We start from the raw sequence: 18,104 nt of genomic DNA on the forward strand, positions 1-18,104 counted from the left end.
CATGCAGTGGGATTCCATAAAGGCCTGACCTCTCTGCTGTGTGACCCTGAGCACTTTCCTTTCCTCCTGGGGCCTTGCTCATCCTGTACAGATTTGAAGCTTTCGATCATTACCACAGAGGAGGAGCCCAGGCCCAGGAAGGCCAGGGACTTGCTCAGTGGGTCAGTCTCAAGGAAGCTGAAGCAGGTTTCATTGGGGAGCTTTCTTGAGGGGAGAGAGGACAGGACGGCCCCCCGTCTCTGCCCATCTGACCTCCCGGCTCGTGGTTCCAGCCCCCCGTCTCTGCCCATCTGACCTCCCGGCTCGTGGTTCCAGCCCCCGTCTCTGCCCATCTGACCTCCCGGCTCGTGGTTCCATGGGGTTCTTGTGGGGAGGGGAGCAATCCGTACCTGATAGTGCTGGTTCTCTGGCTGTGGCTCCCGAGGTGCTGGCTGAGGTGGTGGAGGCAGGCTCTGCAAGGGAGAGGCACAGGTGAGGGGGTTCCTCACGCTCTCCAGTCTTTGATCCTGGTGTTATGTATGGCGTACAGGCCCAGATTCAGAGTCCCCATTGGCCCTCTGGTTATGAAGCCCCTTAGTGTGCGTCAACACATCTTAGGCAACGGATCAGACAGTGAGGGCTTTTGGCGTGCTCAGGAGCTTAGCTTCTCCCCAACACGGGGTTTAAGCAATTTGCCGTGGTTTTTTTTTTTTTTTTTTTTTTTTTTTTTTTTTTTTTTTTTTTTTTTTTTTTTTAACGTTCTCTCTCTGTTTCTGTTAGCCTTTTAAAAATATTATTATTGCCAGGGGTGGTGGTGCATGCCTTTACTCCCAGCACTTGGGGGGCAGAGACAGGCAATCTTCTGAGTTCAAGGCCAGCCTGGTCTACAGAGTGAGTTCCAGGATAGCCAGGGCTACACAGAGAAACCCTGTCTTGAAAACACACACAAAAAAATCATCAACAACAATAATAATTGCATGTAGGGTGTGTGATCGCACACACATACAGAGTTCTCAGGGTGAGTTTGGGGAATCAATTATCTTTGACTTTTATGTGGGTCCCAGGGATGGAGCTCAGGGCCCAGGTTAGAGGACCAAATGCCAATACCTGCTCAGCCATTTCTCTGTCTCCTTGTCTTCCTGATCTTTTCAAGATTTCTTTTAATTTTTATTGGTGTGTGTGTGTGTGTGTGTATGTGTGTGTGTGTGTATGTATGGTATGTGTATGTGTGTGCTATCTGTGTGTATAGGTGTGTGTGTCTGTGTCTGTGCTGTGTGTGATTGTGTGTGTGTGTGTGTGTACATGTATCTGTTTGTGTGGGTGCCTGTATGTGTGTGTCTGTATGTCTCTGTGTGTGGTGTGTTGTCTACATGTGTCAGTGATGTGTGTATCTGTGCTGTGTAAGAGTATGTATAAGTGTGTCTGTGCTCTGTGTGTGTGATTGTCTGTGTGTATGGTGTGTGTATTTGTGAGTGTGTATGTCTATGTGTGAGTGTGTGTATGTGTCTGTGTTATGTCTGTATGTCTTTGTATGTGTGTGAGTTGTCTGTGTGACTATGTCTGCCTATATGTATGTTTGTGTGTGGAATATGGGTATGTGTCTGTGCTGTGTGTGTGTCTGCATATATATGTGAGTGTGTGTGTCTGTGTGAGTGTGTGTGTGTATGTCTGTGTATGGTGTGTGTGAGTGTGTGTGTGAGTTTGTGTGTCTGTGTGAGTATGAGTGTGTGTGTCTGTGTGAGTGTGAGTGTGTGTGATGTGTGATATGTGAGCATGTGCACGTGGCTGCCCACAGAGGTCTGGTACAGGGCATCAGGTCCTCTGCAGCTGGAGTTATAGGTAGTTGTGAGCTGCTCAATGAGGCTGCTGAGATTCAAATTTGGGTCCTTAAAAGTAGCAAGAAATGCTGAGCCATGTCTCCAGCCAAATCCTTCCACCTTCTTTTGTTGTTTCTTTGAGACAGGGTCTCAATCTAGCCCAGGCTTGTAGGGCACTCGGATGATGCTATCAGATTGGCATAAGAACTGCTGCGGTGGGAACCTCAGAGATCTGAGCTGGCAGGAGTGGTGCTGCCCCACTCCAGCCTCTATGCCTGCTCTGGAGCACGTAACCATGGCCACCAACTGACAGGACCATGGGTACTCAGTCACAGCACCTGGAGTTCTTCTACTTCCATACCACGGAGTATCTCAGCAGCTTTAGCCTTCAGCCAATGACCTTCCCTCCCTGGATATTCTCATGCCCTTCCCCAAAGCTATATAATCCCTGGTTCACCCCACATAAATCACATGCATCTACATCCACCACCAGTAACGAAACACGAACAAGGGACTGGAGAAATGGGTCAGCATTAAAGAGCACTGACTGCTCTTCCAGAGGTCCTGAGGTCAATTCCCAGCAACCACATGGTGGTTCTCAAAGGGGATCTGCTGCCCTCTGCTGGTATGCGCGTGTACATGCAGCAGAACACATGCAATAAGTAAGCGATTTTAAAAAAGAAAACAAAATGTGATCAAGCAAAGATCGTCTCATAGAGATGCATCATCAAAGATCCCCACAAGGAAGGCCTTCACTGAAACAAGCCAAGCTGAGACACACTAAGATTCCTGAAGAGGGCCTTTCCCTTCCCTCCCACCCCTCCCTCCGGCACTCGCTGTCAACCAGACCAGAATCCTGCCTGTCCCTGGGTCTGCTTTGCCCTTCTGGTTTGGCTTCAAGCTTGGAAGCTGACTTTAAACTCCCGCCTCCCCTGCCTCTAGTACCCACACTCTGGGATAATAGTTGGTGGGAAAATTGTGACTCTTGGATGTCTCTGTCTGCGCATTGTGTAGCTCCCAGGAGCCCTCTCCAGTACTGGCTGCGACTGCCACAATCCTGCTAATTCACCTCACTGGTGAATCCTCACTGGTTCACCACTGGACTTGGATGGAATCCTCGCTTTAGCTGTTGTTGGGCTATCTCAGGTGAGGAGACACACAAGGATTGGAGAGAGAGGGCTGGCAAGACGGCTCAGTGGGGCAAGGATAACACGAATGATCTGAGTTCGAATCCAAGCACTCACATGGTGGGAGGAGAAAACTGACTCCCACAAGCTGTCCTCTGACATCCGCATGCATGTCATGGCGCATGCTCCTCCCCGCCCCCACATATACAAAAGAAGGAGAGGAAGACAGAATAAGTTGACTGGAAAGAGACAGGAAGAGTCATGGCTTCCCAGTGCCCAGGCACCATGGCTAACTCCAGGCAGGGGTTTTGTGAGAAGCAAGATCTAAGGGGATAGGACTCACCATGGGTGGGCTTCCTGGCTTCGTGTCACTGACGGGAGACACCAGGAAGACTGGAGATGGCATCACTTCATAGATGTTGCTGTCACCTGAATTAGAAGAGGAAGGGGCTCCCATGGGCAGATGACTCACCCCTGTAGACCCGCTCTGCCTGTCTGTTCATTTCACTCCCTCAGTCACTCAACTAACATTTGTGCAAATTCCTCCTCCTGCCAGCTGTGTGCTGGGGACACAGTGGTGGCCCAGACAATCCAGGCTGCACCCTTCTAGAACTCAAAGTCCCCTGGGAGAAAAGCGACCCATCCCCAGAGAGTGACAGTCCAGAGAGTCTAAGACTGGGGGTGCGGTTGGGGGTGGGGGTGAAGGATGTGGAAACAGAAACAGGCCTGGATGTCAGGGAGGACTACCTGGAGGAGGGGGTCGTCTGAGAGAGTGGGAAGTGAGAACTGGGCAGAGGGAGGAGGGAAGCCTGCCGGAGCCTGGCAAGAGAGCTCAACGTCAGCAGACAGTGAGGGACCTGAGAGCCATGCTAGGGAGGCAGAAGTCTGTCCTGAGGCACTGGGGAAGCTACGGAAGGCTTGTTAGCAGGAGACATGTTAAGAGCAGGGACCCTAGAGGTTTAGGAGGGACCCTAAATCTCTCAGATCCCCTCAGTGTGCCCAAGAGTCCTCGAGGGCTCTGACTGCATGTGGGCATGGAGGCCTCTAGCTGGGGAGACACAGAAAGACTGGGTGGAAAGACACTTTCTCCTGGCTTACCAGATTCAGGACTCATGTTCATCTCTGGCTTCTCTGTAGCTGGATTTCTGGGGGTATATAGAAGAATCCTGAGATGCTAGGGTGGAGGAAAGGGACCCCGACATCCTAGAGACTCTGTCCCCCTGATTCCCACCTACTGACTTGATTCTCACCCAGCCTGGGAAAGACAGGAGAGTTAGAGGGGAAAGAGAGAGGATGGAGGATACAGAGGGAGTTCTGGGAACTGTACCTGGGGCTCCGGTCCTTCCGGCTTCGAGTGATCAGGACATAGGCAATGCCACATACAAGCAGTGAGCCGACAGCAAGACTCCCAACGATGATGGCTGCCGTGATCCCAGCATGGGCAGGGAGGTGTGAGGAGATCTCACGTGCATCTGGGAGTGAGGGTTGTCTCAGAGAAGACTGCTGTCTGCCCTCACCTAATTCCTTACTTTGCAGTGCCTTGCTAAACAGGCGAGGCATCAGTCCCACCACTGTTCCACTCCCCAAGCCCCTCACTGGGGGATTCTAGGCAGGGGCTCTACCACTGAGCCATGCCCCCAGCCCCTCACTGGGAAATTCTAGGCAGGGGCTCTACCACTGAGCCACGCCCCCGGCCCCTCACTGGGGGATTCTAGACAGGAGCTCTGTTGCTGAGCTAAATCTTCTCAGCCCACTCTTATAAGCTATCATTTTAAAAAATATTGTTATTTTGAGATAGGGTCTCTTATAGTCCAGGCAGGCCTCAAATGTACTACATAGCTAAGGATGGCCTTGAACTATGTAGGTAATATTCCTGCACGAGTGTGTATGTGTATGTTTATGTGTGTGTGCAGGTGGAAACCAGAAGTGGATACCAAGTGTCTTCCTCAGTCAGTGTCTACCTTGGTGTTTGAGACAGCAAGTCTCTAAAGTCTGGAGTCACCCTTATGCTAGGCTGGGTGGCCAGCAAATCTCAGGGATCCTCTTGCCTCTGAGACTGACCCAGACCTGGGATTACAGGTGTTCGCTACAGCGTGTGGTTTATATATTGCCTGGGATTTAACCCAGGGCTTCATGTATGCCAGCATGCACTCTGCCAGCTGAGCCACAGGTACAGCCTATGTGATTGTTTTTTAATTTTCTTGTATGCGCATAGTGTTTTGCCTGCACGGATGTCTGTGTCTCACGTGCATGTCACATGCTTGCAGAGGGAAGAAGGGGCACTGGAACTCTAGGTAGTTGTGAGTCGCCATGTGGGTGCTGGGAACCAAACCCAGGTCTTCTGGAAGAGCAGCCAGTGCTCTTATCTGTGAGCAATCTCTCCGAGAGCCTTGTAAATCAGTTTTTAAACTCTATCTTCTTGCCGGGCAGTGGTGGCACACACCTTTAATCCCAGCACTTGAGAGGCAGAGGCAGGTGGATTTCTGAGTTCGAGGCCAGCCTGGTCTACAGAGTGAGTTCCAGGACAGCCAGGGCTATACAGAGAAACCCTGTCTGGAAAAATAAAAACAAACAGAAAACAAACCCAGACCCCCAAGCTTGTTTAGACAGCTCAGCACAGGATGGAGTGTGGGAGACACTGTTTCCTTTTGAGCTCTGGAAATCAAAATGTTTCACCTACACAGCTGATAAACTCACTGTTCATGCTTAAGAAGCAACAGTAACATGTTACTAGAGGGAGACAGTTCACAGGGAAGCGATTGCTTCTGTCTGATGACAGTGGTGAGGAAGTGATGAGAGACTTGGAACACTTTAAACACCATCAGCCCAGGGCCTTGAGCCCTGCCTGGGTTGAAATGCAAGCCCAGCCTGATGATGGAGGCAGGAGGGTGGAAAGTCCAAAGCCAGTCTGGGCAACTAACTGAAACCCTGCCTCAAAGTTACAGAAAAGAGGAAGGAGAGGAGGAGAAAATGGGAAAAAGAAAGAAAAGAAGACCTGGCCTGTAGACCAGGCTAACTTCAAACTCACAGAGATCCCCCTGCTTCTGCCTCCAGAGTGCTGGGATTAAAGGTGTATGCCACTGTCACTTACCTTAGCCCTCATCTTTGAATGTGGGACACTGATTGGCTTGTAATCAAAACATGGCACATCAGTGACACTGCATGGGGACAAGGATAGAGTTAGCAGCAACCAAGGGAGCGAGAGGTTACTACCGCTCAGTGGTAGAGCCCCTGCCTAGAATCCCCCAGTGAGGGGCTGGTGGGTGTGATCTTTTTCTTTCTCTTTGTTTTTTCTTTTCTTGGTGTTTTTAGACAGGGTTTCTCTGTATGGCTATGGTTGTTCTGGATCTTACTCTGTAGACCAGGCTGGCCTTGAACTCACAGATCTGCTGCCTCTGCCTCCTGAGTGCTGGGATTAAAAGCAAGCACCACTACCACGTGGCATTTGTTTGTTTGTTTTTCTTTTTAAAAAATTATTTATTTTATGTATATGAGTACACTATCTTCAGACACACCAGAAGAGGGCATCAGATCCCATTACAGATGGCTGTGAGCCACCATGTGCGTGCTGGGAATTGAACTCAAGACCTCTGGAAGACCAGCCAGTACTCTTGACCAGTGAGTCATCTCTCCAGCCCCTTGTTTGTTTTTCTTTATTAGTTTATTTATTTATTCACATAGGTGCCTGAACCAGAAAGTGGAGGTCAGAGGACAACTTTGGGGGGTTGGCTTTCTCGTTTTACCTTGCAGGTCCTGGGGATCAAAATCAGTCCATCAGGCATGGCTGGAAATGGCTTACCTCTTGAGCTATCTTACTGACCTTGCTGACATTTTTGAAACATGGTCCTGTTCAGTTGCCCAGTCTGATCTGAAACTCATTGTGTGGCTTAGGCTGCCTGAGAATTCCCCACTACCCTTCTTCAGTCTATCCAGGGGTGGATGGCATTTATACTCCACTACACCTAACTAAAGGTCACCTTCTTCAGCGAGACCTCTCTGACTTCCCCTCCTATGTCGTAGTAGCCTGTTTAATTTTCTGAGCCAGGCATATTATAACCCTAGTGTGCCTCAGTTTCCCCATCTGTAAAATGGAGATAACAATGGTGAGCACCTCAGGAAGCTTCATTAACTGCAAAGTCGCTATTATATAGTTGTGGTCCTCATTCAGGGGTGGCTCTGGTTTTGGGGGACACTTGCCAAAACCAAGCATGTGATTCTTGTGAATAGCAAGCACTAGTAATGTCTCATAAAAACAGAGAGGCTGTAAAAGTTCTCTGAGATGCACAGACCTCTACCCAAAGCTATTAGCTAGTCCTAATGATCAGCATGATCTACGGAAAGTATTTAGATTCACACTTGGCCTGGTAAGATTCCCAAGAAGTGTTAGATGTAACTATTGTTCCCCATCCTGTCCCCTAGCCCTTCATCTGGAGTGGCTACATCAATAAATACTTGAGTTGTGATCAAGAAAGTTGAGCAATGCCGGGCAGGGGTGGAGCACACCTTTAATTCCAGCACTTGAGAGGCAGAGGCAGGTGGATTTCTGAGTTCGAGGCCAGCCTGGTCTACAGAGTGAGTTCCAGGACAGCCAGGGCTATGCAGAGAAACCCTGTCTCAAAAAAATAAAATAATAATAATAAAAAAAAGAAGAAGAAGAAAGTTGAGCAATTCATCAGGACCAGGCATATAAAAGATGCTTAATGAATATGGGAACAGTCAATGTATGGGGAGAACTAATGAAATGGGGTATAGCTTAGGGTCTGGGAGATCCATGGTCTGGTACTCAGCAGGTGCTCAATGCACACTGTACATAATGAATGAGGGGGCCAAATGAAATGGTGTTTGCACTTGTCCTTCCTCCCACCACAGCTGTCCCACTCACCAGCCACCTGGACGTCAATCTTGGCCTTCATTGTCCAGTCTGGGTTCATGGTGGCAGCCACCTGGTAGGTGCCGCTGTCTGAAGGTTGGGCACTTCGAAGCAGCATGGAACCATTGGGGAAGCCAACAATGTCTCTCTGTCCCATGGCACTGCCATCCCTCTGGGGTCGTGATAGTTCAGGGATGTAAGAGAACAGCCTTGTGCCTCCAGAGGTCTCCTCTCCCAGGTACCAGACGAACTCCTGGGCAGTGCCGGGGACACCATGAAGGGACAGGAGAAGGTCCTGGTTCTTTTGAGGCTGCTTTGGAATCATCTGGATGTGGAGAGCTGCCTGGGAGTCTTGGGGCAGCTGAAGGGCCAGGAACAAGGCTGTGGGAAAGTATGGCGGAGGCCTGAGGTCCAATGTTGAGCAGAGGTAATGAAATCTTCCTCTCTACAGAAATCTCAACAGCAAGCAAAGACCATAAAGGCTGCACATTGGAAATGATGATGAGATTGATTAGTGATGTCTGCCCTGGGAGCAGGAATATAGGCACAGATGCCATGGATCTGCCACCCCACTGGCAGAAGGTTTTTCTTCCCTGAGATGCTATGTGGTTTCTCCCTAAACACTTGGACCCTCTACTTATTCAACCAATATTTAAAGGTATATCTATTGCATTTCATCATAGGCCAATTACATCACCTAGGTTTGTCTCCTCCTCCTTTTCTTCCTCTTCCTCGTTCTTCAAGACAGGGATTCTCTATGTAGCCCTGGCTGTCCTGGAACTCATTCTGAAGACCAGGCTGGCCTTAAATTCATAGAGATTCATTTGCTTCTGAATGCTAAGATCAAAGTCATGTTCCTCCTCCTCCTCCTCCTCCTCCTCCTCCTCCTCCTCCTCCTCCTCCTCTTCCTCCTCCTCCTCTTTTAAGTCAAGGTTGCCTGGAACTCACTATGCAGTCCAGCTCCAATTTGTGATCCTCCTGCCTCAGCCTCCAAAGTGCTGCCATTACAGATATACACCACCGTGCCTGACTTCTTCCTAGATTTTTGCTTTTTATTTGAAACAAGGTCTCAAGTAGACCAGGCTAGCCTTGAACTGGCTATGTAGTTCAGGATGTCCTTCTACCTTCCAAACTCTGGGAGTCTATGTGTGACTCACTGGTCCAGGCTCAGTCTCCAGTCCCTTCCCTCCCTCCTTCGCTCACTCCCCAGAACCCAGTGGGAAAGTAAACACCAATTCCTACCCTCACAGTTCTGACATTCTAGAAGACTCCATAGATGAAATAGGGATGGAGCTGTGATGTCACTCCCCTGCCCCATCTTGTCCTTCAGTCCTCTGAGGCTGTTTCCTCCTTACCTGAGAACAGGAGACCCTGTGAGAAGCAGCCCGGGGTCCAGGTCTCCATCTTGCTTCCTGTAGAGATGGCGAAGGCACTGAGATCCACAGGCTGGGGTCTTGTTCTCTGAAGAGTGAAGTTCAGTGGGGCATCCAGCAGGTGCCTCGGGACAGGGACACAGCCAGGCTCCGAGGCTGCCGAGCCCTAGCATCCCCTTCCACTGTGCCTCCCGGGTCTCCACCCATGCCCTGAGATGAAGCACACACTGGTTGGACCAGTCTTCCCGGACCTTCTCCCCAACTCGTCCATTTTCTTCCCACCCAGCGTGGCTGGCCAAGAGGAAACAGCCAGGCAGCCTCTGCTTGAGCAACACCCTCACCCCCACCCCACCCTGCTTCCTCCCCTAGTAGCCCTAGAAGCCAGGACGGAGAAACTGAAGTTCAGGAAAGTGTGAAAGTCAGTAAGTAGCAGAGGGTTGTTTTGTTTTTTTTTTTTTTTTTTTAAATCTGGGGTACCTTCACCCTAGAGCACTTAAGGTTTTCTTTTAACATCTTATGTGTGTGTCGGGGGCGGTGCTTCCCTCCACCATGGGTCTCAGGAATCTAACTCAGGTTATCAGGCTTGGCGGCAACTGCCTTCACCCTCTGAGATATGCTTAGTGTTTTGTTTGTTTGTTTGTTTTTAAGTATTCATCTACTAAATCCCGTGACCCTTGCCCAGCCTGAGATGGGGTTTAAGAAGTACTTGTTCTCCTTGCCTTCAGCCCTCTGTGCATCACAGCCCCGCTTTCAGATCCACCCTCAGACAAGGCTGTGATCAGAAGACGGATGAAAATCAAGGGGGACTAGGAGGGCCTCTGACTAACTTAAGGGGAAGGGAGGGCTCCCTGGAGGAAGGGACCTATTGTGAGAGACTTAGAATCAGGAAAGAGGAATGGGCAGGCCTGTGTCCCAGGCTGCTCAGCTCCAGCAAAGGAAGAGTGGGGGTGGGGCTAAGCACTCAAGTGCATCATGGGAACTGTGAAATCTGGGTCACTGAGGCACTGGGAAGGGCTGTGTGAGGCCAGTTGGTAGAAGAGGCAGGTTCTCCAGTTCTGCTGGGTTTTGAGCTCTTCCTGGTCCGAGCTTGGTGCTGAGGGTTTGGGACTGTCTTGATACTGAAATAGTATACCATGTTGGCTGCTTATATAAAGTTAGAAATAACTATAAAAGTGTTTAAATGGTAGGAGAAGGAGTACAGGAGGGTGAGTGTGATCAAAATGTATCTTGGGACCACTAGATGGCTCAGCAGGTAAAGGCACTTGCCACTTAGACTGATGACCTGAGTTCTGTTCTCAGGGCCCACATGGTGGAAGGAGAGAACCAAGTCCCACAAGTTGTCTTCTGACCTTCATATACAGGCTGCAGCATGATGGCACAGACCTTTAACTCCAGCCCTCAGGAGGAAGGTGGATCTCTGTGAGTTCCAGGCTAGCCTGGTCTATGGAGTGAGTTCTGGGCAAGCCAGGATTACACAGTAAGACCCCGTCTCAAAACCAAACCAACCAACCAACCAAACAAACAGACAAACCAGATTTAGTTCTTCAAGCCAAAGACTTTCAAGTACTCTCTGGCCACATGCATTTAATTTTGATCACATTGGACAATGTAAACCTAATATTTCCAGACTCATTCCAGAAGGTTCTATTGAGAAAAAAAAAAGGCCGTCTACTGACCAGAAGAGGCTGGCTTTAGGCAGTTTCTGGTCCAGCAGAAGAGGACCTTCAGTTGGGGGACAGTGTGCTTGCCTGTCTCTGTCATGAGGTGGCAGATGATGGACAGAACCCTTCAGTCCCCACTTTGGGGCAATCAGGAATTGTGGCTTTTTATGCTGGGACTACAGTCACCACATTCCACTGAGGGTGGGCAGTCCTGCCTGGAGCCCTGGGCACCTTTCCTTACTCACTTGGCTACAAATCCCTTCTGCCCGATTCTGCCTCTCCAACTGATCCTCTGAGAAACAAGAATCTACATTGCACCTTCCTGTGCATGCCTGGAGTAGCAGCCTATAGTCACTGACTTTAACTTTGGACCAGCCCTTTGTCCAAGGCCCAGCCCCCCCAATAGAGCCACAGGCAGGCTCACTTTCTCTATACCTGGAAGGCCTAATAGTGGTGTCTACAGTTATCCTCCCATCATTCCTTCTTGCTACAGTTCTGTCATTTTTCTGCCTGTCACCAAGTGGGTATAGACAATGTAGCAATTTTATTGTAAATCTATAGCAGTAGTCTCAACCTTCTTATTGGTTGGGACCATTTAGTACTGTTTCTCACATTGTGACGATGCCCCCCAACCACAAAATTGCTTTCGTTGCTACTTTATAACTGTAATTTTGCTACTGCTATGAATTGTAATGTAAATATCTGATATGCAGGATATGTGATATTTGGCTCCCTAAGGCGTCTCAACCCACAGGTTGAGAACCACTGATCTAGAAGCTGTTTGCACAAAGGATGAAAAGATGACTCAGCACCTAAGAGCACTAGCTGCTGTTTTAGAGAACCAAGGTTCAGTCCAGAGGACTCTTGCTTCAGTTCCCAGAACCTATGTGGCAGCTTATAGCTGTCTATCTCTAATTCCAGTTCCAGGGGATCTGGCGCCCTCTCGAGGCCTCTTTGGGAACTGTGCGTACCTGCATGTGCTTACACACAGTCAGGCTGGAGAGAGATAATGTGCTTCTTTTACAAGTTTCCGGACCTGAGTTCGAGCCCTAGGACCCACATAATAAAGCCATGTACCGCAGTGCGTGCTTGTAATCCCTGCATCAGAGACATGGGGACAGGAGGGTCCCTGGGTCTGGATGCTTGCTTACTCAACCTAGCTAAATTGTGACCAGCAGGCCAGTAAGGGGTCCTGTAAAACAATATAAATAATAAAGGCAGATAGCCAGGAGTGGTGGCGCACATCTTTAATCCTACACACTCAGGATGCAGAGGCAGGCTGACCTCTGAGTTACAGGACAACCCTCTATGTAGGGAGACCCTGTCTCTGAATGAATGAATGAATGAATGAATGAATGAATAAGTAATAAATGGGGGAGGAAGATGCCAGTGTTTATTATAACATGTAGATGATGATAATAGAGTAAGAGGCAAGGCAATGAGACCAGAGAGCTAATGTTGCCTGGAGGAGTTTCCTGTCTTCAGAGGCTCATGGGAGAAGAGGTTGGCTTCTTCACTGGGTCTGAACCTTGAAACCATGGTTGGAATGCAGCAACATCTTGGCATCTACCTGAGGTGGTTACCAGTGTGTGCAGGGAGATGGGAATAAAGAGTGGACAGGCAGCTGAGCTGCGTGTGGTGCCTTAGCCAAACCAGATAACCCAGCACCCTGCCAACCCCAGCCTGCCGGCCCACCAGGCTTTCTGCTGCGGGTAGTTGAAACATTTGAAAACCACATTCCTTTTTTTTTTTTTTTAAACAACATGTATTTATTTTGTGTGTGCCCATACTCGCCACACCACATGTGTGGTGGTCATAGACCAACTGGTGGGGAGTCAGTTCTCTCCTTCCAGAATTTGGGTCTCAGGAATTGAACCCAGGTCCTTATTTATGCTTAGGGGCAAGTACCTTTACCCTCTGAGCCATCTCGCTGGCCCCCAACATGACATCTTCTATAAAGCTGTCTTTCAAGCTGGGCAATGGACTTTAATCCCAGCACTTGGAAGCAGAGGCAGGTAGATTTCTGAGTTCAAAACCAGCCTGGTTTACAGAGTGAGTTCCAGGACAGTCATGGATATACAGACAGACCCTGTCTGAAAGCAAGGAAGCAAGCAAGCAAACAAACAAATCAAGAAGAAACCAAACAAAAACCACACACACACAACACAACAAAACAAAACAAAACAAAACAACCCTAAAACTAAACCAAACCAAAAATAACCAACCAAACAAACAAAAAATAGATATATGCTTTCCTTCCTAGACTCCCCTGTGCAGCCAGTGCAGTCTTTGTGAAGGGTTTGAGGGGTTCACTGGCCTACCTACCCCTCTAAGGCCAGACTCTCAAGTCCATACATAACTCTTCTCTCCTCATATGTATAAATACATATATGTGATGGTTTGTATATGCTTGGCTCAGGGAGTGGCACAATTAGAAGGTATGGCCCTATTGGAGTAGGTGTGTTAGTGTGGTTGTGGGTTTTAAGACCCTCATCCTAGCTGCCTGGAAGCTAGTACTCTGCTAGCAGTCTTCAAATGAAGATGTAGAACTCTCAGCTCCTCCTGCACCATGCCTGCCTGGATGCTACCATGTTCCCACCTTGATGATAATGGACTGAACCTCTGAGCCTATAAGCCAGCCCCAATTAAATGTTGTCTTTATAAGAGTTGCTTTGGTCATGGTGTCTGTTCACAGCAGTAAAACCCTAAGACCACACACACACACACACACACACACACACACACATGTGTACATACATGTTTGTATGTGTACACATATAGATGTAGATAAGGATATGGATATGATTCTTCTGCTGGTGTCTTGACTATCCAGCTTGCTGTCTTCATTCACATTTGATTCTGTCTAACCCGGCATCCTCCTTGAGTCCCACCAATAACCTCACTGCACACAACTTTTTTTTTTTCTGAGACAGGTTTCTCTGTATAGCCCTGGCTGTCCTGGAACTCACTCTGTAGTCCAAGCTGGCCTTGAACTCAGAAATCCTCCTGCCTCTACCTCCCAAGTGCTGGGATTAAAGGCATGCGCCACCACTACCCGGCTGTACACAACTTTTTAAGTTCCAGCAGTGTAATAAAGTGCTGGTAGTCATTCACTCACCAGAGCTACCAACGCCACTTCTCCTATTCTCATGCCCACTAATCTGCCTTATGGGTTAACTCCTCTTGAAAATAGCAATGTTACCGAGCCCCTGAGATTGCTTGATGGGCATGTACTAATGTTTTGATTAAATGTGCATCTTCTGATGCTGTACAAACTGAGAACCATCTTTTATGCATCGGAGTACATATTGTGCCCCAGGTGTACCTATATAATGGAGAAGAAAGGAAAACACATGCTTGCTTGCATCCTGGACCATAAAGGCAAAGGCCTGTCCCTGTGCTCGTCCCTCTTCTGATTGGAGCAGGAGAGGCCAGTTCAGCTATCATGGGCATATTGGCTTTTATCATGGGAGATAAAAAAACTTTCAGAAACTAAGTAGACAGATTGATCACAACCTTAAAAGTTTCCATTTTCCTGGCCTGGTAGTGGTGGCTCATGCCTCTAACTCCAGCACCCAGGAGGCAGAGGCAGGTGGATCTCTCTGAGTTCCAGGCCAACCTGGTCTACAGAGTGAAATCCACTACAGCCAGGGCTACACAGAAGACCCTGTCTTGAAAAACAAGACAAAATAAAAGTTTCCATTTCTGAATGAAAACAAGTCAGACTTCCTTACAGATGTGGTCCTACAAAATCCAGAGGTTTAGACTTATTTCTCATGAGATAAGGGGGATTATGTCTGACTTTAGGGGAAACCTGCTGTTTCTATGCTAATTGGTCAGAAGTAATTAAAGAAAATCTTGTTATGGTTGGGGAAAACTTCAAAAAGGGAAAGAGACAAAAACATAAATCAGATCATTGGTACCAATCTCTGCTCTCTTGTTCCCCGTGACTAACAACTCTGCTATCAGCCGCTGGGCCTTTAATTCTCATTTTGATTGGATTAACGGCAGGGCCTGCATCTTAAACTATATGTTCAATTATGTATCAGTTGAGTAAAATTAATGATCCTTAAGACCAACTATACCTCTCTAGAACAAGATGAGTCCATGATTTGACTCATTCACTAAGACCTGTGGGGAATATAACAGGCCCCCAGACCTTAGCACAACTGTCGCCATGATGGAAATATCATTCAGGCTGCAAAACTCAATACATAGACAGCACCACTGTCAAAAACAAAATCAATGTCCTAATCCAACAAAGTCCATAGAGTTCTGGAAAGTCCTTAAAATGTACTAACCCTACTTTTTGACTTCTGTAGTTCTGCTTCTAACAAGGCTAACAGTCCTCGTTAACTGAAGTATGTCAGACCAGGATATGGATTTTGTGATTAAAAGATTATTCCAAGAAAGGCTTGGGGCCACATCGAGATACTGAACACTCAGTGAAGTCCCCGAGCAGCTTATAAAGACTTTCTGTATACTTAAACCTATGTGTGGTGGTTTGAATGTGCTTGGCCCATGGGAAGTGGCACTGTTAGGAGATGTAGTTTTGATGGAATAGGTGTAGCCTTGTTTGGGGAAGTGTCTCACTGTTTGGGGAGGGGGGCTTTGAGGGTTCCTAGTGCAAAGCTCTGCCCAGTATGGAAGAGATGCTTCTCTTGGTTGCCTTGGGACCAAGGAGTAGAATTCTCAGCTCCTTCTCCAGCACCATGTCTGCCTGTATGCTGCCATGCCTTCTGCTGTCATAATGGACTGAACCTCTGAAACTGTAAGCCAACCCCAATTAAGTGTTGTCTTTATAAGAGTTGCTTGAGTCATGGTGTCTGTTCACAACAGTAAAACCCTAGCTAAGACACCACTAAGACGTCTTCTCTGGTGGGTAACCCACAACACCTATCTATAGAAGCTATGCTTTAAAAAAAAAAAAAAAGAATTATTTAATATGTGTGAGTACACTGTGACTGTCTTCAGACACACCAGAAGAGGACATTAGATCCCATGACAGATGGTTGTGAGCCACTATGTGGGTGCTGGGAATTGAACTCAGGACCTCAGGAGGAGCAGTCTGTGCTCTTACCCGCTGAGCCATCTCTAGCCTGAACCTGTCTTCATGGAAGAAGTGACTTGTACTTTGAGAAGAGTTTTGATGTAATTATGCCTCTCTGTGTACACAGGATTCCGTTACATCAGAAGACTTTTTTCCCCCCAAATTGTACTGTACTAAAACATGCTTAAAATAAACTTCCCAGGGCCAGACTCTAGAAGTTTGACCCAACACAGAATGGTGAGTAGTGTTGACAAGGCTTTCCTGCCTGCCTCACACAGATCATTACTCTGCCAGCCACGGTGTCTGCAGAGACCTTCACACTGCCCAACCTGAGGGGCTCCACCCTCACAGAAGCAAGAAACAAGAAACAACTCTCTCTCTCTCTCTCTCTCTCTCTCTCTCTCTCTCTCTCTCTCTCTCTCTCTCTCTCTCTCTCTTTCTTTCTGGAACTCTGTAGACCAGGCTAGCTTTGAATTCAGAGACTTGCCTGCCTCTGCCTGACAAGTGGCTATAGGTCACCTGGCTGAGCAAAATACTCAGTGCCACAGCTCTGCCACTCTGCACAAATAACTGTAAAATTAAAATTCTTGGTTTTTGACCAAGTGAACAACTGAAGCATAGTTATTTCATCTCACGGAAGGATTCCCAAGAATACCTACATGCTAAAACTATCTTAGGTAAAACCGCCCTCTAGTCACTTGAATCAGCCATAAATTCTAATACAATGTGACCCTAACCCAGGTTCATTATCTGATCATTTAACTGCTGTCTGTCTGCTTCTGTAAACAAAACCTGATTGCTGCAGATGTACAGAATTACCTCTCTGTATCCATTACAATGGGGGGGGGTGCCCTTAAAAATCAAACAAACTGGAGGTTGAAGGTGATTCCTGCCAAATCTACTTGGAACAATAACAGCAGTGGTTAAAGGTAACAAAAACTCCATTTGACTTACTCAGGTCTCTCCAGTATTTCTCTTTAGGTACCCCATAACATTTGGAGGTCCTATCAACATCCCTGAGAAGATGCCCTGAACCCTGAGGCAGGGCTCCTCCTAGGCAAGGGTAAGGACTATTTATCCTAGGGGAGGCCACCAAGATGATGTTCTTCAACCCCAGTGATTGACTACCCTCACCAATTATCCCTCTAAAAGTAAGTCGACTTGAGTATCTGTATTTGAGATTTCTGGAGGTATGACAATCCTAGGTTTTGGGTTTAAAGGACTTAGCCTGGCAGTGGTGGTGCACGCCTTTAATCCTAGCACTCAGAAAGCAGAGGCAGACAGAGCTCTGAGTTCGGGGCCAGCCTGGTCTACAGAACAAGTTCCAGGACAGCCAGGGCTGCACAGAGAAACTTATCTTGGAAAACAAATTAAATCTAGGTTTCGGGTTTCTGAAAGTCCCCTGATTGGGGGACTTCCTCCAAATTGTACTGTACTTAAACATGTTAAGATAATCTGCCCAGAGTCAGGACTCTGGAAGTTTGAAACACCAGCTTTCCAGTCCTGTGGAAGAGGATTTCCTTCTTGCCTCACAGGAATTGTTCTCTGCCTGCCCCAGTGTTTGTGGAGATCCACCACATGGAGAGTGGTATCTAGGCACACACACTTTTATGAAAGTGTGGTTTTTACATGTGTGCTGGGACCTGGGTCAAGTCAACATACCTAAAGTACTTTTAAAGAATACCTTGCAGCCACATTTGAGCTACTGTGCCTCACGATCCTTTGTGAGCACCTTCATAGGTGAGTTAAAATGATTCTAGCTAACCCACAGCAGGCAGGGCCAATCTCAGGTCATAGGTCTGCCAAAAGGTTGCTGGCGCTGACAGCCCCCACAAGATCAAATCTGTGCCCTCTAAGCCTGGCACTTGGAAGGTGGAGGCAGGAGAGTTGAGTTCAAGGCTAGCATGGGCTATATATACAGTGACTTTAAGAAGAACCTGGGGGGCTGGAGAGATAGCTCAGCGGTTAAGAGCACTGACTGTTCTTCCAAAGATCCTGAGTTCAAATCCCAGTAACCACATGGTGGCTCACAACCATCTATAATGAGATCTGATGCCCTCTTCTAGTGCGTCTGAAGACAGCTGCAGTGTACTTACATGTAATAATAAATACATCTTTAAAAAAAAAAGGACAACCTGAGCTAAATGGGGCAATAAAATAGTAACAATTCATGCAGCTATTGCCAGGTGATTTCTTTTCTTTTCTTTTCTTTTCTTTTTTTTTTTTT

At 47.8% G+C, this 18,104-nt stretch overlaps 1 protein-coding gene across 1 annotated transcript in view; it reads right to left on the reverse strand.

Annotated features, from left to right (window-relative positions):
- Positions 1 to 9,379, reverse strand: part of LOC116100297 (carcinoembryonic antigen-related cell adhesion molecule 19-like) — a 13,256-nt gene extending 3,877 nt beyond the window's left edge. Inside the window, exons 1-7 of the mRNA XM_031384120.1 lie at positions 9,149 to 9,379; positions 7,806 to 8,174; positions 4,251 to 4,395; positions 4,022 to 4,068; positions 3,267 to 3,352; positions 390 to 452; positions 6 to 83 (exon numbers count right to left, since the gene is read on the reverse strand). Of these exons, the coding sequence (XP_031239980.1) occupies positions 6 to 83; positions 390 to 452; positions 3,267 to 3,352; positions 4,022 to 4,068; positions 4,251 to 4,395; positions 7,806 to 8,174; positions 9,149 to 9,197 (837 nt within the window). The 5' untranslated portion in view covers positions 9,198 to 9,379. The remainder of the gene's footprint in view (positions 1 to 5; positions 84 to 389; positions 453 to 3,266; positions 3,353 to 4,021; positions 4,069 to 4,250; positions 4,396 to 7,805; positions 8,175 to 9,148) is intronic.
- Between the last annotated feature and the right edge of the window lie 8,725 nt (positions 9,380 to 18,104).

This window comes from Mastomys coucha, unplaced genomic scaffold, assembly GCF_008632895.1.
Source record: "Mastomys coucha isolate ucsf_1 unplaced genomic scaffold, UCSF_Mcou_1 pScaffold21, whole genome shotgun sequence".
Lineage (NCBI taxonomy): Eukaryota > Metazoa > Chordata > Mammalia > Rodentia > Muridae > Mastomys > Mastomys coucha.